General features: G+C 37.7%; 1 protein-coding gene across 1 annotated transcript; it reads right to left on the bottom strand.

Moving 5' to 3' along the window:
• Nucleotides 1-4190: 4190 nt before the first annotated feature.
• su(w[a]) (suppressor of white-apricot) lies at nt 4191-27009 on the bottom strand. The gene is made up of 16 exons (XM_071678553.1): nt 26771-27009; nt 25066-25232; nt 24391-24644; nt 24082-24266; nt 23389-23975; nt 22927-23039; nt 20301-20697; nt 15414-15668; nt 14810-15095; nt 13464-13549; nt 12088-12172; nt 10634-10783; nt 9981-10160; nt 8746-8826; nt 8309-8567; nt 4191-6360 (listed from the first exon to the last, which is right to left on the bottom strand). Exons 1-16 carry the CDS (start codon nt 26953-26955, stop codon nt 6310-6312), a joined length of 3321 nt encoding a protein of 1106 aa, XP_071534654.1. The 5' UTR covers nt 26956-27009; the 3' UTR covers nt 4191-6309.
• Between the last annotated feature and the right edge of the window lie 69 nt (nt 27010-27078).

The following is a 27078-nucleotide window of genomic DNA, read 5'->3' as shown; positions in this document are numbered from 1 at the left end:
GGGACATTGCTCCTGATAGTGTGTGTGTGTGTGTGTGTGTGTGCTTTGCGAACGTTCTTCTTAATGCTGTTTTTCTTGTGCTTTAACGAACGCTACCTTTGATGTTTCCATATTTACTTTGAACAACTGATACTACTTTTTTCGTTATTTTTTGTGTACTGTGCACCACGTACGTTGCTTTCAACGATCCTTTTTTTTTATACTTAGCTCCATGAATGATCTTAGTCACATTGTTTCGTGTAGTTGCAACTACGAGTACCGCTTTTACACTGAGAACCACAAATGGTCCTCTTCATTTGTTTGTATGTACTGTGAACCAAAAATGCTCCTCTTAACGTCATTATTGTGCACTGGGAACCACAAATGCTCCTCTTATACTGCTTTTGTGTAGCATGACATGTAAATGATCCTCCTAACGTTGATTTTGTGCACTGCGATTAGTAGATGTTCATCTTCACCTTGTTTCTATGCAGAATGAAACACAAACATTATGCAGCGTTGTTTTGTTAACTGTGAACCACAAATGCTCATAAGAACTATGTACGAGAATACCGCAAGTCTGGGACAACCCCGACACTGTTCTATATGCCGTGATTCAGGGAAGTCAGCAGCAGATTGTACAGAGATTTGCAAGCTTATTTCCCAAGAGTGTGGTTATGCTGTTCGAGAGGGCTCTACTTTCCTTTCGTGTCGTCGCAATGGTTTTGGATGCGACGAGTACACTATATGAATTTGGCGGATCGAACCGTGTCTCTGACTCAAGTTCTCAGTTGAGGAAGCCGTTGGTGCTGGCTGCTTCTGTTGTGCCCGGTCACGTTGAAAGGTTGACACCTCCACCCTCAGTCAGGTAACTCCTGAAGCACACCAGGAAATACGCCTTTCCTCTTCTACTCTTCCAATCTTTTGAGTTTTCTTCCTTTCCCTTTTTCAATACACGTGGATAGCTTTCAGCTCTCTCTCTCTCTCTCTCTCTCTCTCTCTCTCTCTCTCTCTCTCTCTCTCTCTCTCTCCTCAACCATACCTTCTGTCTCTTCTATCTCCGGCCTACGTCTTTATCAACAGTGGAAGTCTGCCAGTCGAATATTTAGGTAGAATAGTTTTAAACTACAGACGATTTACGGCACGAAATTTGGCAGTTTTCAATTGCTCAGAGTCACTGCTCCGTGAAAGTGAAAAATGTGTGATGTAGCCAAGGGTGACGAGAGATATGACCATGGATGGCGCAGGATGTGGCCAAGGGTGACGAGGGATGTGGCCAAAGATGGCACGGAATGTGGTCCAAGGTGCCGAAGGATGTGACTAAAGGTGGCGAAGAATGTGACCAAGGATGACAAGGGATATGGACACGAGTGGCAAGGAATGTGATCAAGGGTGACGAGTGATGTGACCAAGGGTGACTAGGGATTGTGGCCAGGAGTGGCACGGGATGTGGCCATGGGTGGGGTGGGAGGAACATCCTGGAGGTGGAGGAGGTGGTGTAGAACATATCATGATCCGGGTGGTGGTGGTGGTGTTGTTGGCTGGTTGGTCGCGGGGAGGCACTGCCTACTACACCGGACCCTGGCACGGATGTGGGATTGATTACCTTCGGCTCCAGCATACATCACTACCTTATTGAGTTTCTCCCACTTGTCATGTCATATCATCTGCTATACAGATGTACATTTTCTTGTAGTATGTTTATTCATTTGCATGTGTTTCTGTGCGTGCGTGCGAACAATCATTACAACCATTGCAACATTATGAGTTTAACTTCTATTTTCTGTAGAAAACGAAAGCTTTCTCTTCTTCAATTACACACACAGCGAACATCATACTAAAGTTTGAAGTGATGTAGACTCCCTCCCCTGCGTGTCGTAGAAGGCGACTAAAAGGGATGAGAGCGGGAGGCTAGAAATCCTCCCCTCCCGTTTATAATTTTCCAAAAGAAGGAACGGGGAGGTGGGCCAAGTGAGGATATACCCTCTAAGGCTCAGTCCTCTGTTCTTAACGCTACCTCGCTAACGCGGGATAAGGCAAATATGAATTAATATATATATATATATTTTTTCTAACTTTCTTTCAAACTATTCGCCATTTCCCGCGTTAGCGAGGTAGCGTTAAGAACAGAGAACTGGGCCTTTGAGGGAATATCCTCACCTGGCCCTCTTCTCTGTTCCTTCTTTTGGAAAATTAAAAAAAAATAATGAGAGGGGAGGATTTCCAGCCCCTCGCTCCCTCCCCTTTTAGTCGCCTTCTACGACACGCAGGGAATACGTGGGAAGTATTCTTTCTCCCCTATCCCCAGGGATAAATATATATATATATATATATATATATATATATATATATATATATATATATATATATATATATATATATATATATATATATTTCGTTTTTTTTATACATATTTGCCATTTCCCGCATTAGCGAGGTAGCGTTAAGAACAGAGGACTGAGCCTTAGAGGGAATATCCTCACATGGCCCCCTTCTATATCATGGCTTCCACTTATCTTTTCTTATGCGCTGGGTCAGACCAATAACAGTATGGTGCCTCCTATATTTCATTGCTCCAGATCTTTGTATCAGAAGCAATCCTTTCGCCCTACTGAATGTTCTGATTTCGATAACTTAAAGACTTTTGCTTCATCTCTTCCTCAGTCTCTCTCTCCCACTTCTGACACCGATTCTTCTTGTCTGTCGCGTCACCCATTGTCTCTAAATACCCAAACCATATCTGTTCACGTTAATAAACATTCTCAGCTCACTCAGACAATATTTATCTGCCTCTGACAATATCCCTCACACGCTCAAGTCGCCTAATACAACAGTTCGTCCTCAGACGTTTTTTGTTTCCTGAACACCCACTCTTTTGCTTTACTTTGCTTTCAGAATCAAAGACTTCTGTCCATACGCCGCAGTTGGGGATAATACATCCTCAGACATACCTCTCTTTAACCCTTACAGATACCCACTTCTCTTTCTAAATGTTCTTTAATGGTCCCTGGAGCATAACTCCTCTTACCAACCCAATTTGGCCTTTGGCTTCATCCATTGCTACGTTTGCTCCATTCCACTTTGAACACTCCACATTCTCAAGGTCCTGCCTATTTAATCTCACTCTCACACCATTTTGTCTCATCTTATTCTCCCACTACATCTTAATTTTGTACACATTTTCAATTTTCTTTTACATAACCTGAAGAAGAAACAGGAATTCTTGCACAGGGCGACACAAGGTAAAGCACAGGAGTGTTGGATTGCTTTTGTTTCTAATGGAGTACATGTTTATTAAATAGTTGGCTGCTTATCATATGCAAGACCCAAGGTGAGGTGCCTGAGAAGTGGTCACAAACATATCTAGGTCCTTAGTGCATGAGTGATGGGAACAAGCATGAATACTTGAATTGAAGGGTTACGAGTCTTCATGAGTGATGTACCTGATTAAGTGTATGGGGTACTGGCAATTGAGAGTGAGTAGCAACGTGAGAAATGCACAGGAAATGGATGACCTGTATGGGCTGTAGATCTGGAGAAAGTTTGGTATGATTCAGAGATGCCTCAAAGAAAGTGCTGTAAAATATATAGGGTATATGAAAATGCAATTTTTCTGTTCATTGTCAGCTGTTGCTCCATCGCACACCTCTAGGTAAGTATACCCAAATTATTTGAGAAAAAAATTCTGGTAACCTTTCTGTAACAGAAGCCTCATACTTCTATATGGTGACATTCCACAATATTCTAAACTTTTTTCAGGACTGAAGTCTAATATCACCAGTGATTCCTTTTCATCATTCTTAAACATTTTAAGATATTCCACCTGTTTAGTTCAACATTATACATAAATCATAAACTTCTCAACATCTCAACAAATCCTTTCAATTCAGTTATCCCTCTGTCTCAAAGTTCTCAAGATGAGCCTCCTCTACCTCACACTACATATTCTCTCCTAATCTACCTCAATTTTCAACCAGAAACTAAAGTGCTATTAAATATTTTGACACTTTGCATCTTAACTCTTTCTAGGATTTTCCACCCCAGTGATTTGCCTGAATCCTCACATTTTCCATTTTTTGCTAGACCTGCACTTGTGCAAGATAAGGCCTAGATATGATGGCAAAGTAAATTCCACAGCATAACTGAGAGGCAAAACACAACAAAGTCTTAGAATTTTAATGGCCATTACTTTGTAGGAAAGAAATGAGAAGTTTACAAAATCACACATTTATTACTTTTTACAAAACCCACCTATTGTATGAGCAAACTGTCCAAAATGACTCACATAAAGTATTTAGAATATTTCATGAAAAAAAAAAATATATATACTGTATATACATAAGTAATAACATTAAATAAAGCATAACACCTACACCCTCACTTGCAGTTTTCAACACATATGCTTCATACTTGTGACAGATTTAAATATAATTTTCATCTTTATATTTCCAATGAATATTGTGCTCATTTCATTTTCATAGTAAAATATGTTACGATATTTTAGGATATTTTTTCTCATTTTTCATAATTGTTCACCATTTCCCATGGTAGTGAAGCAGCAGCAATAACATAAAAAAAAAAGGCCTCATTGCTCACATCCATCCTCTAGCTGTCAAATGTACTGCACCAAAACCATAGCCCCCTATCCACTACCCAGCCCCACATACCTTTCCATGGTTTCCCCAACCCACTTCATATGCCCTGCTTCAGTCCACTGACATGCTGCCCTCTGTATACTACATCGCTCCAATTCACTTTATACCATGCATGCCTTACACCCTCCTGCATGTTCAGGCCCCAAGCACTCAAACCTTTATTCACTCAACCCTTACATCTCCAATTAGTCTCCCCATTCTCCTTGTTCCCTTCACTTCCCATACACATATCTTTTGTCAACCTCTCCTCAATCAGTCTCTCCATATGGCCAAACCATTTCAGCACACCCTCTTCAGCTCTCTCAACCAATGTTTCTTATTACACCTTTACCCTACCATATCATTTCTCACTCGATCAACCTTCCTCACACAACATTTTGTCCTCAAATATTTCATTCCCAACAAATTCACCCTCTTAGTACAATCTCATTTGACAGTTCATACTGTGCAGCCATACATAACCACATGGACTACAGTACCCTAAAACATGCCCAACATCACCCTCCTCTCTTCATCTTCACTTCTCTTTCCCCATCTTTCAACATCAGGCAAATACTATTGTATGAACATTCCACCAACCGTTAAAATAAGCTCATATCCCTCCAGCTGACACTGCTTTTAAACAAGAGATCACTTAACAAATGCCACAATTCACATATTCTTCTGTACCTGCTTCTGCATCATTTACCACCTCCAACATAATTTTAGTCATTTCAGTGTGTCTACAGAACAATCTAAAAAGACACAGTGCTCTGGGAAGATGTAATGTCATTTATCCTGGAAAGGAATGATGAGGAAGATTCTAAGGTTATGCCCCAGCCATGATTTCATTCAGATAAGCTAAGGGTGATGAGGGGCCATGAAACAGCAATATCTTTTGAATCAGATGACTCAAAGGGGGATGCAAAGAACAGTGCCCCTCCCTACCTTCCTCTCCATCCATTCGACTGTAATGCCACTTCAGGCCCTTAAGATGTGTCAATAATTTCCAACATATATCATCAGCAGCAATGCTAAATCTGAGGAAGTAAAGTAGACAACTGTAGTGCCTCTTTTTCCCTCCCTGTAATCCTAACTCAATTCCATTCACTAAGAAACCTCAATACATTTTTCCAAAAGTTTCCATTAAAATCATCTGCATTACCTGTGATATGGCAAAAAAAAGCTGCTGAAACAGATAACCATGGGGTGACACAGACAAGCTTTAGTACCCTTTCTCTACCTACTCCATCCCTTTCCAGATGAACCTCAAGCCCTCATCGCTATATTTTTCAGTAAGTAATCAGTAAGGTTTCATTAAATATTGTCTAAATTACATTATAAGTGTGGTGTGTTGGTTGTAAGCTGTTTCAGGTACTGTATAGTCCATCCATGATAGCAAGCTTAGGAAAAGTTTTGCTCAGGAATGCAGTGCTGCCTTATAACATGGGCTTCCCCTGTTTGACATAGGAAAATTTTAGACATGCAAAAGGTCTTCCTAGAATATAACTGCATCGCAAGTTGGGGTATAGGTGTACAAATAATAAAAATATATAAAAAACATTAATAATAACATGAAATAAACTCATTCTTATATGAGTTATATCTCAAATGAATTATCATTCTGAAATATAAACTATATCACATTAAGTCTGGACATAATACTATTCTATGAAATTTTTAACATTCTTGAACTTCAAAATTTGCTATCTCTATCCAGCATAGCATGGACCTTGGCACGCAAACCCTGAAAGTAAAGGAATGTCATATTAACTCAATGGGTCAATCTTGTAGGAGGATTACATCCAAGAATTATCAAAATAATAAGTTAGGTAAAAAAAACATGATTCAGTACATTGTACACAGCAGACTGGGATGGAATTTCTAATGGCAATGAAAGAATGCACAAAGGAGAACTTCTGAACAGATATAGATATACAGGAAAATAAAAAGAAATCAAAGAACAAAGGGAAGTGTAGATGACTTTCATGGCTGTATTGTGGTTTACTTTGACAGAGTAATTAGTACCCTTCACAATCTCAAAAGAAAATATAATAAAGCTGCAAACCACATAGACCACTCAGGTCAACCAATAGCTGGCTAACAACTACAAACACTCAATCCTTACACAATAAAACTAAGAATCTCCCGATACAATTCCACAACAACATGATCAGCATGCAATCCTTTGCAACAGCAATAGACCCCATCCAACCAAACCACTTCATAACTACCCACTTACCCCAAAGCAGAAATAAATACGTTTATCCCTGCCACACAATTCAACAACCTCTAATCACGAATCCCCCACCATCGAAACATACTAAAATGACCAGACAAGCACTAAGCAACCACCTTCCAACTCAGTCTAACATCCAGCAGACATACATACATCAGAAATCAAACTCCCAAACAAACATCACACTTTCCATTTAAACTCTGGCCATTACCCAACCTACATTCCTACAAACTCTGATTCAAAGCATCCCAAGACACTTCATGTCAATGAAGCAAATACTATGGTAAAGACTCCACACACTTACTGCTCAATTGTTCTGCACTCTTCCCAGATATACACACAAAGTTATTACATCTATGACCTATGGTCCCACCCTAAGGGTTATGAGAGCCCCATAGATATAGAAAGGAATCCTAAGGCTGGATGTATGTAAAGATGCATATGGGTATTTCTGTTTCTTTCTATCTATCTCCACTTTTTTTTTTTTTTTTAACTATTTGCCATTTCCCGCGTTAGCGAGGTAGCGTTAAGAACAGAGGACTGGGCCTTTTTTGGAATATCCTCACCTGGCCCCCTCTGTTCCTTCTTTTGGGGAAAAAAAAAAAAAAAAACAAGAGGGGAGGATTTCCAGCCCCCTGCTCCCTCCCCTTTTAGTCGCCTTCTATGACACGCAGGGAATACGTGGGAAGTATTCTTAATCCCCTATCCCCAGGGATAAATCTCCACTTCTATCTCTACAAAAAACTATTCAATGAATTAACATAACAGAAAAAAAGCAAGGGAATACAAAAAAATTAAAGAGAACTTGATATACTGTTGAACACAGTTCCACTCAACTCAGCCTAATAATTATGTAATGTGTGTTGCAAAGAATAATGCTTTGTGTGTGGTAGCACAGAACATGGGTATTCTTCATGAAACAAGACATAAGATGAGTGCTTTGTAGCCATGCCTTTTGGCAAAATCTTACAATAATTCTTAAATAAGTAATTTCTCAAGGAACTTTATTCTGTTTTGGGTAATGGAAAGTCCTACCTGCACAAAACCTTGAATTAGCCAATGAAGAGCAAAAGCCTGTAGATTAATTCCTTTTCACAAAGCAAACTATCATCCAACCCACAAAGATAATTTGTACAAATTCTTGGACTTTAACACCATTTCTAAATAGGGGAGACATATCTATTAATAATTTTTTCATACATGCTCATCATTTCCCGCATTAGTGAGGTAGTGTCATAAACAAACGACAGAGCCTTAGAGAGAAAATTCCTTGCTTGGCTGCTTGCTCTGTTCCTTCTTTAGAAAGTAATACAGTCAAGGAGGATTTCCAAGCCATGAGCAATTCATATGTCGTATATACAGGAAATGTGTTTATACAACTATGGAAAACAGTACTTCTAAGTTATCTTCCGTAGATGAAACAACAGTTCAAATACTGACACATCTCAATACTAACCAGAGCAATTTTTGCCATGGCTGCACTGTTCTGGGGATTGAATAATGGCTTCTTCTCTTCCTTTTTCTCCTCTTTCACCTCTTCTCCCCCACTGAGTGCCCCCCCACTTCCTGCCACTTCAAGCAGGGTATCACTATTACCTGCCTTCTCCTCTGCAACTGGAGCAAGGCGAACAGCAACAGGACTTGGAGGTACTGCTGGCAGTGGGGGTGTAGAGGGAGCAGATAAACATTCCTCTGGGATTCTAATAAGAGATGAACTGAAAAAACAAAATACATTTACTTAAGGATAAAAGATGGAGATGATGGAATTAATGTGCTTATTACACTATGTTTTCAGTGTAGTTTATTCTTAGTGCAGATACAATGAAAGATATAAAAATAGGTACAAAAAAGTTCACAAAAAGTTGTTATACTTTTGTAATACTAATTTCATACCTAACATGGGAGAGATCAGAGGCACCAACACTGATTACACTTGACTCTCGGGAACCTCGTTTACTAGGGGCTGGTGAGTCTCTGAAAGAAAAATGCACCCAATAATTGAGAAATCTATCCCTGTGGGAGAAGGGAGTAAAAATCTTATCTAAATAGGGAGCCAAAAGCTATTTACTTTAAAGTTCTTTTACAGTAGTCATATCATATATATTTATATTCAGACATAATACACTCTGCCAAGTGGTAAGCTGATTACATCCAGTTTCTAGCTATTTCATTTCAAGTTTTGCTATACATTGTATTGCTGGTAATGTACTAGTGAAACATGAGCCATTAAGGGCCTTTAAACATTCTGATTTATCCCTTAGCTTGCATTTAACATTCCCCCAGTATCAACTTTCTATCACAAGGAACAGAAGACAAGCAAAGATTTTTCCTCAAAGGCTTAGTCATCTGTTCCAGATACTACTTCACTGAGACAGGAAAAGGCTAACAGTTTTTTCAACAGTTTTATAGCCATTTGGATATATTTCAAATTTTCTCAAGATTTTTTGGTCAAATTCAGACCCTCATATTTGCTGTATAGCAAGAGCCAGCATGAAAGGGGGGGGGGGGGGCATTTTACTGTATACTACACGTAAAGCCCAAAAGAACTGGACTGTTTAAGGTATCTAGAAGACAACATGACAGTGCATGAAACCATGTGGGCTGAAGTGAATCAGAGGTTGAATGAGAAGGGACTGAGGATGAAGGGTGAAGTAATGGAGGTTCTCAGGTAGAGGACTTAGGCCTGACCATCCAGGAGGACCAATGGTATGCATAAGATAGAAATAATTGGACAGACATGGCATATGGGGAGAGCGAGGGAAGGGTGCTGTCAATGAGCTGAATAAAGGCATGTGAGGCATCCAAGATGAACAATGGGGTAGCATGTGGGGCTTAGTCTGTCATGGTACACAGTAGCCAAAGACTGGATGTTTTCATGTTCAGACCAATGTTCATTTGTTCCTGACACTATCTTGCTATGGTGGGAAAGGCACATGGGTATGAAAGGGGGAAAAAATGTACTGTACTATTTTGATTTTAAAAATAAAAACATTTTTGTTTAAAGAACAGAATATCAGGATGATACAGAAATTTTAGCGTCATCCAAACTGCACACAGACAACTCCAAATGCACCAAATCTATAATAATAACCCTCAACAAAAAATAATATTATTGTTAATACACTTACATCACCTGAACATCATTGTCTGACGGCGAAGTTGATCTTGAGGAAGAAGAAGAAGGACCAGACGAATCTGAAGATGATGATGAAACACTACGTCTCCGGGACTTCTTACTTCTTCTTTCCCCTCGCTCTCGTTCATGTCGAGTGCTGTGCTTACGGCGTTTCTTCTTGTGAGATGATCGACTATAGAGGATTTATAATTTCATTAAATTCTGTACACATACTCATAGCTATATACACAGTGTCTCTAAATCTACTACCACTTAGATATATCAAATTCATTAACATACAGCCTCAACCTATATCTGGCATGCAAAAGAAAACGTGGGTTCCCACATTAGTATGAACAATTCTAAGTAACTCGCTTCACACACTAAGTTGATTCAGATAAGACTTGTATCTCCATTCACACCTGCACATTCTGAGACTTCACATTGCAATCAAACTGACAATCAAACGTTATGTAATTTAATATACCAGCAATATGACAAAAACAGTAATATCCAAAGCAATTGCAAGAGAATTCTCGATTTTGGTTTGGTTCCACACACAATAAACAAACAGAAACTACTTGCACCATACAAATTCAAAACATCATATGAATATGGATCAATTCACTGTCTATTCACTAAATAGCACCTGGATAATACCCATACCTGTGAGTCTTAGGGGACCTAGATCGTGAACGCCGTTTCTTGTGCCTTCGAGACCTAGACCTTGATCTCTTGCGCTTCTTTCGATCTCGACGACTACTAGGGGACTGGCTTTCTGACCGTCCATGGCGCTGCTTCTTACGACTTCTTGTTCTGAAAGAAGAGCAAAAGGTAGAATATATACAATGAAGAGTTACACCCAAATCTTTAAAAGTAATAAGGAAAGATACTGTACAACAGCTGAAGCAGCAAACCACATCGCTGACACAAATATATTAATGCTATTTCCCTCTACACAAAACACATGAAAGACATTGTTCTGAGAAAGTTTTACATGTAATTGGAGTACTGGGAGACAAACATAAAGATGGAATAGAAGTGACAAGAAAGGTGAAGACAAGACTCAAAATCAATCATGGCCATGAAAAATTTTGGCACGAGACTATTCTCTGAGCATGTGGTACAGGGTATTAACTCTTACTTCCAACTCAAATTTGTCCAAGCTCAACTGAACTGAAATCAAATGGAAAATCTTCCTACATCATCATTCTTTACACGATCTACTCCCTCCCAACACAAACACATTTAATCAGGTATTTCATTTCCAATATGTCCACCCCCTTCCTTTCTTTCGCATTCAAAGCCAATGACTTACTTCAGCCCCCATGGTTCCACTTAAAGAAACATCCATTCCTAGGTACCTTTACCATTCACTTCCTCCAAGCCCTCTCCATTCAGAAACTTAAACTCGAAACATCCAGTGTTATCTCCCTGTTGAACCTAATTACCTTACTTTTGTTCACATGGCCTACCCGTTCTAAATAAATTATGTTATAGGGTAGAATCTTACTGGAAATACATAAGGACACAACTGGGAGAAACGTAAAAGTACAATAACATAAAGAAAAGGACTAGCCTTACAATACAAATCTAAAAGTAAAATTGGGTGGAACCTGTTACTCCATGTAGTATAAATACCATATTAATAGTTGAACAAAGGAACCTGCAAAGAATTTAGGTGCACAAGCAGATAAGACCATAATAATCTGATAATGTTAAAGGCTGGAATAGTTGAGAAAAGAAATTTTTGTAAAAATGCTGGAAATGAACAAAAGTCAGCTATGCCATATACAAATATAAACACACCTAGTTGGGGAATAACCATTTACAAACACCTCAAGTTTTACTTAAATAAATAAGTCTACTCTTCTTAATGAGTACAGAAATAATCTTATAATAATGAAAAAAAAATTACATCAAAAGCTAGTCTGAATCCAGGTCTATCTGAAATGTGCATTTACTGTTCTACTGTCTGCAATGTTTGAGATAAGCTTTCCATAGCAGGAGCTTTCCACTGTATCTGGTCTAGGTTTTCATATGCTGCTCTCATTATTTCATATAATTTAAGTTGGCAATGACTGTGATCCTTATGTAAAGTTCAAATGAAAAATGCTTACTTTTCCCGGTGAGGCACTTCTACTGGCCGGGACTTGCTCCTTGAACTTTCCAAACTTTGACTTCTACCCCCATCCTCACTGGTCCCTGTGAACAGACAGCTAAATCAGTACTGTGTTTCATTAATACTTCTAAAATAAAACAATGATATAAAGAAGCTTTTTTCATTCACCTGTGGACTTTCCCTATTACCCAGACAGGTGGCACACTATTCACACACTTGAAGCAGCAAAATTATATATATATATAATGATTTAGTCTTAGCAGCAAACCAATCATCCATATATGAGGCATCCTCAAGAGACCAATTATTAAGTTCTGAATAAATACTGTAAAACTAAAAAGAAAAAAAATCCTAACAGCAACAGCATTATCTAATATCAGCTACAATAAACTAAGGAAGTACATGGTCTTTTGAGAGATCAAGTCCATGTCCTCAATATATTGAAAAACTGACATTCATTCTATCAGACTTGGGGCTTACTTACCTGCACTTACCCGGTAAGCTGGCAACACATGGTGACGACCCCAAGGGACCTGAACACTGACATGATAAAAAGAGGAGATGGGAAGGAATGGGATGATGGATTTGGGATCAACAGCACAATACCCCTTCCCAAGATCAGTCACTGTCATGGTTGCTCTGTCCAGTTAGTACTGTCTTTGCACTGTACCAATGACTCCCTGTTCACATGATCCTGTTGCCATATCTCACAGGCAAGGAATGAGGTTGGATCTCATTGCAGTCTTAACCATCCCTCCTCCACCCCCAATATGATCCAAGGTAGTATGCCACTGCCTGTGGTTAACGAGGCTAAACCTCTGATAACAACTAAAGTACTGAGCAGCTAATTCTGCCACACAAGCCACTGGAAGAATAAAGGTAGTTCTCTGTTGGCGATCCGTACCTACACCTGCACGGCTGCCCTCGGTGAAATATCAACAGCAGAGAGCCACTGCAACACATCTGCAACAAGTCAAAAGACCATAGATAACTGCAGCATATGAGGGACACTAGCCCCATGAAATGCCTACCTGCAGCAACAATGCAAATCAATTGCTTGAATAACTCAGAAGTGAATCTTTTGCCAAAGTTTTGGGTACTTTTTGCTGCAGACAAACTGTAAAAAAATTCAAAATCTCTTAAGTCTTAAAATTGTTGAAAATGTTCTTCAGCAAGATCATGATGAAAGTGATTAGCTGAGAGAAAAAAACCTTCCTGAACCTAGACTACAACATTTAAAAGATGAAAACAGGCATTCTATTTTGATAAGTTCAAGAAGCTTTCTCACTCCCTTCTTGCTGAGTATTAATTGACCCTAGAGGCACACCACAGCCCTGAGGAGAATGTAGTATATTATATCACAAGGATACATACCCGATAAAACAGATGGTTCTTTCAGGCTTCCTGTTTTAGACCGCTCAACAAAATCTGTACCACCTGGGGGCTCTGGAATGGAGGCCCTTAGATGGTAGGAAAGAAAGAAAAGTATGTTAAATGCTGCATAAGACTCAATAAGTATGGATACACAAGTGATTCTTGAATATCTAGTAATAATAAGCATTTTTTTAAGTATATAACACCATAGTTCATATACAATTTTCTCCAAACACAAAGATACCATACATTTAGTGAAAACCCTCCAACAACATAAGATTCCATAAGGTCCTCCACCCTAAATCTCCATCTAACTCCAGAAATATCTAAGAGAAAACTTGACATGATCGGAATCAGTCCAAAATGAATCCAGAATATATAGAGAGGAATAGCATAATTCATCAAGCAAAAGGAGCGGCAAGTGCAATGATCAGCCCTGCCATTACAGCATAATCTCATCACAGGTATTTGTAGCTATGTGCTCTATCTCTACACTTGAGTAAATGTCTCTCTCTATATTGATATCAGAGCTTGTGATGGCTTCCTGTGCTCACTTTTTAAGATGCTTTCCCCATTCTCTCCCTCCCTATCCACACCTATGCCAGTGTCTACTGTGACTTCCTGTACATCTCCCACAGTTTCACTATTTCCTAAGTCACCCTCTAGAGTTCTGCTTATGTCTTTGATGCTTTCCAGATTGCTCTCCATTTCAACATTTCCCATTTTTGAATCTGTGACTGTCTCTGATGGAAATGATGAGCAAATTTTTACATTTGTTTAACAGCAAGGCAATATTTTCTTTGTTGGGTATGGCAGAATTCCCTAGACTACTTATGCATGACTGAAGGTAAGGATTATCTGTAGGATACAACCAGAAGATACAGTCTTCCTAAAAATACTTCTGACTTTGCTTTTGTTATATTATAATATACATTCACATAGGGGAAGTGGATGTTTGTAAGCAAATTAAGCACAAGGTATCATGCCTGCACACTTCAGTTAAAACAATTACTTGTCACATTCTTTGTCTTCTTTTGGATGATTTTACTCTTAATCTTATCCTACAAACACCTAAATCAGAATTCTTGAAAGTATCTATCATTCTATCCTCTCAATCTTTTACTCTCCTTACATGCCATCAAGCCATGCAAATTGGCATATTTTGTGGGCATTGGAAGGCATGCCAATAAAGTTCAGGGCCACATTCACTTCCTGTGTAAATTCATTTCATAGAACAGGAATCCCTGATCAACATATCTAAATTACAAATTCTGTACTTCTATCCAGCTTACACTATAAGAATATGTAACAAAACATGAGGGATTAAGATTTTGAATATTACTTACCAATCATTTTTAGGGATAATATTTGAGACCATTTCTGCACCCGAAGATTTATACGCTGTCTCTAGCACCTCTGACCCTCTGGGTGGTGAGGGAGACTGAGCTGGTGGAGGGGGTGGTGGAGGTGCTGGAGCCTCTCGAGGAGGCATGGGGATTCCTGGCCCAGGACTGGTGGAGTTAGAGCGGGATCTTGAAGGGGTTGAGTGTCTAGTGCTTTCAAGGGAAGAGCGAGGTGACTGCGAAGCTGAGTTCAGCATTTGAGCAGCAATTTCTGGTGGCAGTTGTGGACCTAGTAACAAAAACAATACTATGTTCAAAGCAGCCTGAGGCTGTCAATATGTTAAATCAGAGAACACCGAGCAATGAAGGTAAACCAGCAGCCTGTGATGCTTGACCATGGATAGTGGGCTCTGGTCTCAGAACATCAGACTGCACATGACACTTGGAGACTGGATAAGTGCAGGCAAGACCACTGTTCATTTGTTTCTGGTGCTATTTTACCTTTAATTGATTCAAGTTGAACATATCGTAATTTTGTTTACATCACTTGCAAAGAAAAACAAGTTATGACATCTCATTTTCAAGATTATTACTAAATTGTTCTCACCATATACAGGCTGCACTGGGCCTTCCTCCTCTCCACCACTTTTCTTTAAACGGGAGAGGAACATGGCTGCCTTCTTCCTTCGCTCCTGTTGCTTTCTCTCTGGCTGACAGAAATGGGGTGAACTATGAGATGTTCCATGTGCATGAGAGCCATCACGATGTAAACCACTAACGCCATCTCTCGAATTCTCATCATCATGGAGCTTTTCATTACGAGTATGTTCTTCGATGTCTCCTTCACTTCCCATCTCTTGTGCTAAAAAAAATTTTTTTAGAGAATCAATATATAATTTTTCATGTCTGAAGGAAAATGTTTTTACTAGAAAATATTCAATGGTATTCTAATACACTCACCGGGACTATTTCAAAAAAATCCATACAAACATTCTCAACACTGAGGTCTGGGCAAACCTCTAAATTCGACTGATATGTCTGATAGGTTAGAAAGAGGAATTTTGACGAGGATCAAGTATGCAACTCATCCAGGGAGTACCTAAGACTTGAAGATGCATTTCAAACTGAGTGTAAAACTTAACTGATAGGTATTCACTCGAGGTATCACTAATAGTCAAGATATCAAAATATAAGCTATCATTTAAGAAAAACTGGCAACTTAGAATCTGATTTTCAATGAATGAAACAATATCAAAACAGTCAAACTGTGCCCCTGAGGCATATAAACTAACTTATCTTCATTAAACAAAAATTCTTCCATCAATTTACAGAGATACAACATGAATGTTCTGAATACATGATGAAGTGCAATGAAGAAAACAGCTTTCATTGGTCTCATTCATTTTTTCAAATTACCCTATACACTACAATTCTTCTCTGTAACAAGTTAACACAATCAGACCAAATACATATCAAAACTACTTCTATTTCTTTCTTTACTAGGTCTCAAATGAAAATATTTTGCGATCTATCACATAAGGTCAAACATTCCACAGCCAGTCCCATTCAAAAGTATAATCTTACTCTAATTATATATAAAAATTTATAAATACTCACCAAATCCTGCGAAGCACCTTGCAGCCCGCCATTATGTAGTTCCATGTCCTGGCAATGTAAATTCCACAAAATATGCCCCCCAACACTGGGGGTGTATTTCAAATCACTATAATCACTAGAGGATGTAGTGAATCAATCTACAAAGGTACCTTTGTACATAATCATCTAAAACTACAAGACTGATGTTCAATTTACAGCATATAGGTCACTACTGCAGTGTGTAGGTTTATACTACTGAGTCTCTATTAACTTGCTGGGCTAACCAATTTGATTATCTTAGTATTGATGTCATACTCCACTGCTTAATGTGGTGGCATCTTTACATGAAATAATGGGAAAAAGAGGCAGTAATTCTTAATAAAGGCCATGAAGTCAACCAATCTTAAAGTTTCATTTACTTCACTTCAAATTCACTACTGCTCCACTTTCAGTGGAACTGAATATCATTTCTTACAATTTCCAGTCTATGGATTTTAACATCACTAGCTTTTTCATTATATTTCTACAGTAGTGAATTATAAAAAAATTTTCATATAACTCATTTGAATTTCTTCTTTACATCTAATTTCCACAAAAAAAATACTCTTCTTTTATTAATATGATTTAATAGCATCAAACATTACCTTTCTTAATCTTGATACCAAGTATGACATCAACTGGCTGAATTAACCATCCTATAATTCATATCCACTTACTAATCTTTTCATACTCTACTTCTCCATAAAGAGGTGCCTTTCTAAACAGGAATGGAATTAGATGCAGTATTCCTTAAATATCCCAATCACAGTTACATCAGCTTCTAAGGACTAACCTAATTTTCTCCAAAACTTTAATCAATACACTGTACTCCAAAACAGACTTCTTTCCTGAATCCTATTTTCTAATCAATCGCTTTCATATTCTAAGTTATTTTTTCCATAATATTCACATACCCTTAATCTCTCTTTTATACTTCCTGAGTAAGAAAATGAAAATAATCATCCATCTCCTTGATTTCCATTTTGTTAAATGCAATCCACATTTAAATGCTACTTCCTTTTCAGGAAAAAATTCAAGGATAATACATCATGAAATTTAAGAGCTCTTGTGGTCTTTAACTTTCATACATCATTTTTTCTTTCATATTTTTCCACACACCTCAACTACAGCCTCTCAATTCCTCATTCCTTATCCAAACAATTGCACCTGTAGTATTCATCATTCTCCCATTTCAATAATCTTGTTATATCATTATTTCTTTATCTTGCCCAGCAAATACAATATACTTTATTGCTTCTGAAAGAATAAGATGAGAGATGGATAAAAGGTTTATGAATAAAATCTCAACTTCTGACCTCCTTTCTAAACAAAAGTTTATATCTTCATGCCTTACTTACATTGTAGGCTTATTAACAGATCTCTTAAAAACTTTCGCAAGCTTAAAGCACAAAACTGATATATAAACTATTCATTTCTCTTAAGCTCTTTCCCCTCCTCTACCGTACTTACAACTTTCTGACTTTTCCCCTCCTCTAACTCAACTTTTTGAAGTCAAACTTTTCACATTCAAAGAACTTCATTTTCTACAATGATAGCAAAAGCAAATGCTTTACTTGTGTTATATCTAAGTCAAAAAGACATTTTCATCACATATTGTTTACACAGCAACAGGGTCTTCAGCATTTGACTTTGTAGACCTACCACAACCACAATCCAAAGAATATTCCTCTACCCTGTTCTCAGAGTCATAAATTCAGAGAAACATATATTTTGTCCATTTGTCCTGTTGTTTCGTCTTTCCTCCTTTTCAAAATTGCTATCTGTGAAGCCCAATCACTTGGTTGAACTTCATGAGTTTTTCAGGTCAACCCTCATTACACAACCCTCAAAATGCTACGTTTAAGTAACACATTCAGCAATTTTTCTTTCATCAAGGATTTTAACAGAGCAAGCCAAGAAAATTACCTTAACAGGTAAATATTTTTCCCACTGATTTCTGAGCTCTCATGTGATCTTCAGTGTCTTCAGGCACAATGTGCTTAACCATTAAAGCAAGTCAAATAAATTCAGTTATAACACTGAAAAAAAAAAAATAAATCCCATTACTGGTAAAGAGAAATTACAAGTGATAAGATTTCCCTTCCTGCCTTTTACTTTTTTGATGTAAAATGAAATTAGTTTTGCTTTCAGGCTCATTTCTGTGCCTAAACAAGGACTAGATGCTGGAATGTCCATTGAACACAGTGTCCAACTTGGCTTAGATGAATATCAATTAGAAACCAAACTGCCTAACTAGCACGATAATGATTTTCACTTTTTTGAGCTCCTGTTTGAAGTCAAGCAGCTCTTCCTCCCTGGGTGTTAACTGAGAAAAAGAAAAACCTGAACATTAGGAAAATCAAGCACCCACTGGAATCATTTTTAACAAAACTATGTTATAGGAAAATTTTCCTCATGATGTAGCAAGACTAAAGAACCATTCTAAATAAAAAGAATCCCAAATGGAAACTTAACATTTCTACTTACAGAATCATTTTTCTTCTCAGCATCAGCAACACTTGAACCTTCCATGAAATGGCCCAGGGAACCAACCTCAGGATAGTCTAAACTATAAATGGGTAAACACCATGATTACCATAAGAAGCATCCAAACTGGAAACCCCCAGATCTATCACAGAGATCTTAGGTTCTGTTTATGATGTGTGCCTAGCTGCGTGCCGAACAAGCAAATCATACTGCTGAGTAATCATTTCTCAACATGTTCAACAACACTCCTTAAACAGGCTGTGGTCCAGAGAGAAGAGAACTTTCATGCTAGAAAAAAAGGAGATACCTGTACACTCAAACAGCCACTGTATCCATTTTTTTTATATAAAAGATACAGCCTGAATGTATTCAGTCTGGGCATAAACACAAGACTCCTTTATCATCATGCTAGCTGAATCTGATGGTTAGCCTTAGAATAAGAGGAAGACCTACATCCCCTAATCAAACCAAGTTCATGCATCAAGCCCTTGTCTATTCATGGTAAGAAAGACAATGTCCCTCTCCTCTTTTTATGCTAAATATACAAAAACTTTACAAGATCTGCCCTAAAAACATAACAAGAGATGTTAATTCAACTACATACCCAAAGACTTGAAAGCCACTTGCTACTTCTGTCAAACAGAATATCCCTCAAGAATCACAAAATCCTCAGTAAAAGAAAGACAAAGTGAACCTAAAGTTCAGAAAAAAGACAGTTTCATATAATTCTTGTAAAGAGAACTGCTTCACCTGACTTACTCAGAAAGTACTTTACCGGGAGATTTCAAACAAATGCCACATTCCTTAAATATGGATGCATGAGAATCATCTGTCAAAATCGACACTATTCTGCCAAATGACAAAAGTTAAATATCATAGATAAGCCTCATGACTTAATACCAGCTTACAGCAAACATCAAAACACTACAGAAAAATAAAGACCTATTCATGAACAAAATGTACACTCTTAATTCATTAAACCAACAGTCTAGACTGATTTTCCTCCATGAGTGAATTTGCAACAGCTATTATTCATATAAAAAGATATAACAATAAGTGCAAAACAAAAGAGGTATTAAAGGGCACAGTATGAAGTAGCACACAGCTAGAGATAACCTTTGCTAAAATTTCTCAAGAGCTGAATTCAAAAGTCAAGTCACCTCCAGATTATGTAACCATTACACAAAAGCAGTTTAATTTCAGAAAGATATTCCTCAAAGTCTAACTGGACATACTGGCCAAGGCAACATGTCTGCAGCTGCATGTCAAGCACAGAAACAATGTAAACAGATTACATTACATATTACATAGAACATTCTGATGAACCTGAAAAGAATCTAAGCAAAAAGTAAAAAAACCATATCTCACTTACCATACTTGAAAATATCATAAACATCATCGTTATCACCAGAAGCATCTGTTGATTCTTCTGCCTTTTCCATCATCTTCTCTCGTTCTTCTTTCTCTTTCCGTTCTCTCTCCTCCCTTTCACGCCGTTCCCTTTCCTCTTTCTCCTTTAATTTTCTTTTTCTTCTTCGTTCCTCTCTTTCTATTCTCCTCCTTTCCCTCTCTTCTTCTTCCATATCCTCATCATCAGTTGATGAGGATTCAACAGGAAATGTTGAGTGACGGTCCAGGTTGACTTCTTGCTCCCGAGACTTTATCGAAAAGCTGATGGTAGACGGCTGCTTGTTCCCACGCTTTTCCTTCTTATTGACCCCTGCCCCATTACTTGTAACTACCGTGTGTTTGTCTTGGAATGAGCTCAGCTAAAACAAAAATACATAGACAACTTGAGAACAAAATAAGCATACACTAGGACTTGATTAAAAAGTCAGCAATCCTTGCAACAAAGCAATATTCAAATACTGTACTGAATTTTCAGGCTTATGTTCTGGATATCATATATATGTGTAAATAGTTAACAAAAAAGGCAATGACTTTAACTTACAGTCTTGCTACCCTTCAGTGAATAACATTGGTTATCAAAATTATAACACATAACACTATACTTTTTAATTTTGCTCCGTAATTATTCTTTTGATTACAGGCACTGTCATAGCCTTGCAAAAAAATGGAAGATTTGCAGTGTTAGTGTGCCTTAGGATGTGGTCATAAGTTAGGTGGAGAAGGGTATGTATGAAGCCCAGGAGTGGGGTTGGGCTTGAATTACAAGTTTTTCACATATACAATATGAGCAAACCCTCTATTTCAGATACATATAAATAATGAATCAATAAACAAGCAAAAATTAGGATATCTATTTAGAACTTTGAAAAGACTCAAAATCCGCTACTAAAGCAGTGCTTTGTGCCTGCAGCAGCCAGTGACTTATGAGGCCATCTACACTTTTCTTTAGTGTCACAAACAAGTAAATATGACAACTGTATACTGAGTAGTATTAAATGATATTTCACATATAATGAATAATTACTTCACATAATGTTACATTCCGGATTGTGCTCTTTAGTCATATCCAATGGATCTACCAAGTTTAAAGCCTATCTGTTATACCACACTTATCAATTTTGGTCACACTGGTAGCTATACTGATGGTTTTAAAGTTTTGCATTAAATCAAACATGATTTAACTTTGGTATCAACCCCTTATCCATGTGATGTGGACAAAGTGAGAACGAGACTTATGGAATTGGATGTCTTACAGAATTATACAGCTGTTAAAATGCATTTCAAGTCAGTGTCAATAACATATTTCTATGCTTCACCTAATGAAGTCAACTTTCCAGAATAAAAAATAAACTTGCCAAAAATGTACTTTTCATGTTTGATTTTACTTTCATTCATGAGCAGACTTTTCCTTCCTAAATCTGAACAAATCAAAAGGTCAATCAAAACAAAATCTGTGCATCATCGTTGCTCTGTATATTGGAAAAACGGTCCAAAGCTAAATGTCAACGCACTAGTAAAGACCTGCACACAGTATCACTTAATGCAATAAGTTGACAATTATGTTCTCAATCTATTAACATTTTAACACAACTCAACGTTGCACAAATATCTATGTTTGTCTGTACAAACATGGGAGTCCTGTCTTGCTCAAATGCCATAAATTCTTTTCTTATCAGTTGCTCAAGATATAGAAAGGACTGATCTTTTTCACTCCATCATTCCATCAGCAATTTGGTCTCCCCATTCTCTTTGTTCCTTCCACTTTTGACATACGTACCATCTTTGTCAACCTTTTCACACTCATTCTCTCCATATTCCAAACCACTTCAGCACACTCTCTTCAACTCTCTCGACCACACACCTTTTATTATCACAGCTCTCTCTTACTCTTTTATTAATTAATCGGTTGAATCACCTTACGCCACATGTACTCCTCAGGCATTTAACTTTCAACACATCCACCCTCTTCCAAACAGCCTTATCTACAGCTCATACCTTGCATCCTTATAATCTTGTTGGACTTACTTTAAGTTCAAACATACCCATTTTTACTCTTCCAGTAACAACCTCTTTTTCCACACGTTTTCTTCCTTCCTAGAATCTTCATCTCCCTCACCCATCCTATGAATCCCATTTCCATAATTCTAATTGCTGCCATGTCCAACCCCACATACCTAATGCACTTCACTTCCTCCAATTTTGCTCCATTCAAACTCACACCAAAACAAACTTGTCCCTTTTATTCACAATTACTTTCATCCTCCTTCTTTCTCATATTCTTCCAAACTTAGACACCAACTTTTACAGTTTCTCACTCAAATCTGCCACCAGTGCCGTGTCATCAGCAAACAACTAACTCATCCCTACAGACTGCATACTAACCCCTCTCTCCAAGACTCTCACATTTACCTTCCAAACCAAACCATCAAAAAACAAACTGAATTTGCAGCACTCATGCCTGCTGATGTATATAATCCATTCTCTTTCACCACTGTCATCTGCACCTTGTGTGTTAACCAAGAACTTAATTTCCCCTAAAAGACTAACAGGTGATAACAGTTATGAGAACTTTTATCATACATCCTCACCTCTGATCCTTCCTTGAAGATATCTCCATACACCTCATTGTAAAGACGTATCTTGCAGCGGTAGTATGGATAATATTCATGGGTTTTTTTCAAAAAACTAAATCTGGGATCATCTGTAGAAAAAAATCAGATTTGAAAATGGTGAAGAAAAAGTTTTTACTACATAAGATTCAAACAGGTCCAGTTAAATTTCCTGGCTATTTTTTATCGTGGACATTGGTTAAAAACTTCCAGCTGTCTACAGTTGAAAAAAAGTCTCACTTACAATTATTTGAAGCAAAAGAATTCTGCAAATATGTAGTAGATTACCAGGTGCTGTTAAACTGCAAAAAGCAAAAGAATAGAAACCAGCGAGAGGAAAATGCAGATTATGTTCCTTGTGTTATACCACGGTAATACATCCATGAACACAAGAACAACAGATTAATTGCACATATAACCCAAAATGTTCAAACCACTCACCTCGACTGCGCACCATGGCCTCAAATTCTGGACCATTCTTGATTATGTAGCTCGCCATTTTATCAATCACCATCTGAACATCTGGAGGGGGCCATTTTATGTTGCTATATTCACTTGTACTTCCAGCATTGTTTGAAGAATTTTCTGATTTTCCATCCACATCATCATCAGAATCACATTCTTTAGTTCGATTAAATGAAGGGTAATCAACTAAACTTGAAATTTTAGGTGAGCCTACAGGGGTACTATCTCCTGGCACTTTCTTCTTCTCCTGACTCTGCGGGTCTGGGGTATCAGTGGCAGGCGTAACAACGGGTGTAGATGTCACAGGAGCAGAGACAGCAGGCGAAGCAGGTGCAGGGGAGTCCACCCTCTCTACAACAGCAGTATTTTTCTGTTTTTCCTTTATCTTGTGGATGAGCTTTGAGTAGGCACAGTCTGCTGAAGGTTTGTGAACAGGAGTGGGTGTCCCTGGAGCAAGGTCTGGCTTAATGCCTGCTGAAAGACTTGGATGAAGATACTGACCACCATTTCCATCACTGTCTCTTCTTGATTTTACCCGGTCAACTTCATCAGCCGGACGATACCTGCAGAAAGATGTATATATCCAATTACCATCCAAGTCAAAAAACGTTTTCTAGCACTATTTTTCATTTGACAATTGTCTCACTAACAAAAAATCAAGATGTTTACCTGCCACTCTTGATCATTGCCACCATGTGCTTGTAATAAGCATTAAGGGGATGATCAAATGAAAGAAAGCTGAACATAGGGTTGCCAGCTTGTTTCGTTTTGATGACTATCTCCATCTGACCTCCTTGGGCCACAATGAACTTTGATGTCTTCACAATGATCTTGTTTTGCTTTACAGTCTCAGGCTGATGGTGGAAAAGCTAAATCATTATCAAACAACCTTTACAGATCAAAAACATAGCAGAGGTGATTATGCCTATAACCATTAGCTTTTTATAAAAAACAAATCAACCACGAAAAAAGTCTTACCACCACCATTCCATGGGGAACACTGAGCTCTGGAGGAGGCAAAAATGTGTCCTCATCACCCTCCGGAAAATATCCCACATTCTGCTTTTGTTGATCATTAACCTCTTGATGATCATTCTTAAGTTGCTGTTCTACCACTTGCTCCCCTGTTAGACCAACTGTTTCAGCCGTTTGTCCATCATAGTTGAAGCCTACTTGGCTGTAGGCATATGTGTCTGAGCCAAGTTCTGCCATCAGCCGTTTGGCTTCCTCATCTTAAAAAAAAGTAAAAATAAGAAGTGTAAAGTTATCATTAAAAGAAATAACAATCTCATAATTTATGACAACAGTCGTGATGGATACAATACAATCCAAGGACAATGCTCCCTACATTCCTAACTCAGACATTCAATTTGGGATGGGGTGGGGGTTTCCATCCACTATTCCGAAACCTTCTGGTCACTTTTTATGACATGTTAAATTGTATGAACTTCTACTGAAGTACGATTTCACCTGTTTCCTGGCACTACCTCACTGACACAGGAAACAGTGCCAGGAAACAGACGATGAATGACCCATCCAATTATATACACATATATGTACACAGATAATAGATTCTCTTTGCCATAACAAGAAAGAATATATGATAATGGTAAACAGTACTATTAGCCATTTCTCAACAAAAGCTCCTCTTACCTTGATAAGCTTGGTACTGAAACTCATCATGATAGAGTGCAAAATAGCGCTCATAATCACATCTTTCTTCTTCTGCCTTTTCCTCCTCTGTTAATCCTCCCCATCGGTCTCCCCCTCCACCTGATTCAGCCTCCTTTAGATCGTACAGGGCACCACGCACATCATACCTACGGAATGATAATAATGAATCAATTACCTTTACAATGTGTAAGTTGAGGTCTGCTTAGACATCACATACATATCAATATCTACTCACCATCTCAACATAAGCCATCAACCAAACTGGACACTTCAAGATTAAGTTAGCATGTAAAGTTACAGATATGAGATTCAAATATGCACTGTTAGCAATCAAGATCTAGATAACATTCAAAGTTGTCCTAATTAACATACAGCTAAATTCCTCTTTCATCCATTTTCACTTTTTTTTTGACATCTGGTTAGATATGCCCAAAAAGTAATTTTTTCTCATGTCATTTTCACAACTCTGATGAAAAAAGTACCTGAACCTAAATCTTTCAAAGGAGAAACACTATAAGTCTAATATAAATTTTCTATGTAGAATTCATCGCAACTTGAAGAGTTTTCTATAGTCCTCCACTGGACCATGTGTTCAGAACTACATTGCATTATCAAAAAAAGAAAAGATAACAGATTCTCTTTGCTAAAACAAGAAAGAATGCATGATTATGGTCCCAAAGACATACGATCCATTTCTTAGAAACAAACCTACTCACCCTTTCACTACTAATACAGGATAACCTACAGCAATTTTCTCATTCCATTAATTAAATCATATCAAAAACTTTTACTCTTATAATCAGAGAAAATAAGTTACTCCGTATATAAGAGAAAATAAACTGACGTACCTCATTTTTCTTACCAACTTCATTTCGCTGCTCTAATATGAATAGTACAATTGCTTTATACATTTGCTTATTACTTTCAACTTATCAGGAATAATAACATCAACCAGAGAAAGCTTTGATTTATGACAATAGGCAGGTCAATAAAAAGAATTTTTCTACATACGATAGAAATACTTTCAAAAATTAATCTTACACTCTACATACTGATTCTTAGCATCATGTTGGTTGTACATAAAAATATTTCTTACATATATGACATTAATAATCACACAAGAATGATTTATTAATCTTAAAACATGTAAATTTCTTAAATCAACTTTGAGTTTCTTTACATGCAAGTTTCAGTAGAGACACAGGATGGAATATGTTACCCTTAAGTCATAGTTGTTTCCCACGAGATCAGTGAAGAGAACCAAATTAATTTAATAACTTTACTTTAATCACTAAATATCAGAGCCATGCCCTATTTGGATTTAAAGTTCAAACTTGTTATATAAACAGATATAAACACTCAGCGAGGTCTCAGTATTCTCACAAACTTCTAATTACATGAGGAGAAAAGTGTCTGGGATTAGTTAGACATATAAAATGAATTCTCTAGCAGGGATAAGCTAAGAAAAAATCATTAATCTCTATACTAATGCGAGACCGACGCATCCTTCAGTAACACACGACATAAAATGTTCTAAAGATTCACTAAAACCACTATCTTAATTCAAATTACATGAAACCTCCACATCTACTCGAACTTTAGCTCAATGTATATATAGCAAGATGTTGATTTTGTCTAAAATAGAAGCATAATTTTAGAAAGGTAATAATTCACTCAAACTAACCTGTCGACCATCAAATCACTATTACCCATCCATGGAATAAGGTGCTTTCCCTTATCAAGGTATAAGGCCTTTTCATTATCACGAAATAATTTACATGAGTATCCGAATACTAAAAGCTCTTCGTGACCACTATTTGCATCTTTATCTCGAGCTTCCCACACAGTTCTACCATACTCGGACGCCATGTTTTGAGGCCACTGGAGTTCGATTGTGTGAACAAAGTCTTTTCACACTATGTGACTACATACAATAGCCAAATCACTGAAACTCCTGCCATAGTATTCACTTTTATAAGGATTAAATAACAC

This window comes from Panulirus ornatus, chromosome 28 (genome assembly GCF_036320965.1).
Source record: "Panulirus ornatus isolate Po-2019 chromosome 28, ASM3632096v1, whole genome shotgun sequence".
Lineage (NCBI taxonomy): Eukaryota > Metazoa > Arthropoda > Malacostraca > Decapoda > Palinuridae > Panulirus > Panulirus ornatus.
This window is presented reverse-complemented; position numbering and strand designations above follow the sequence as displayed.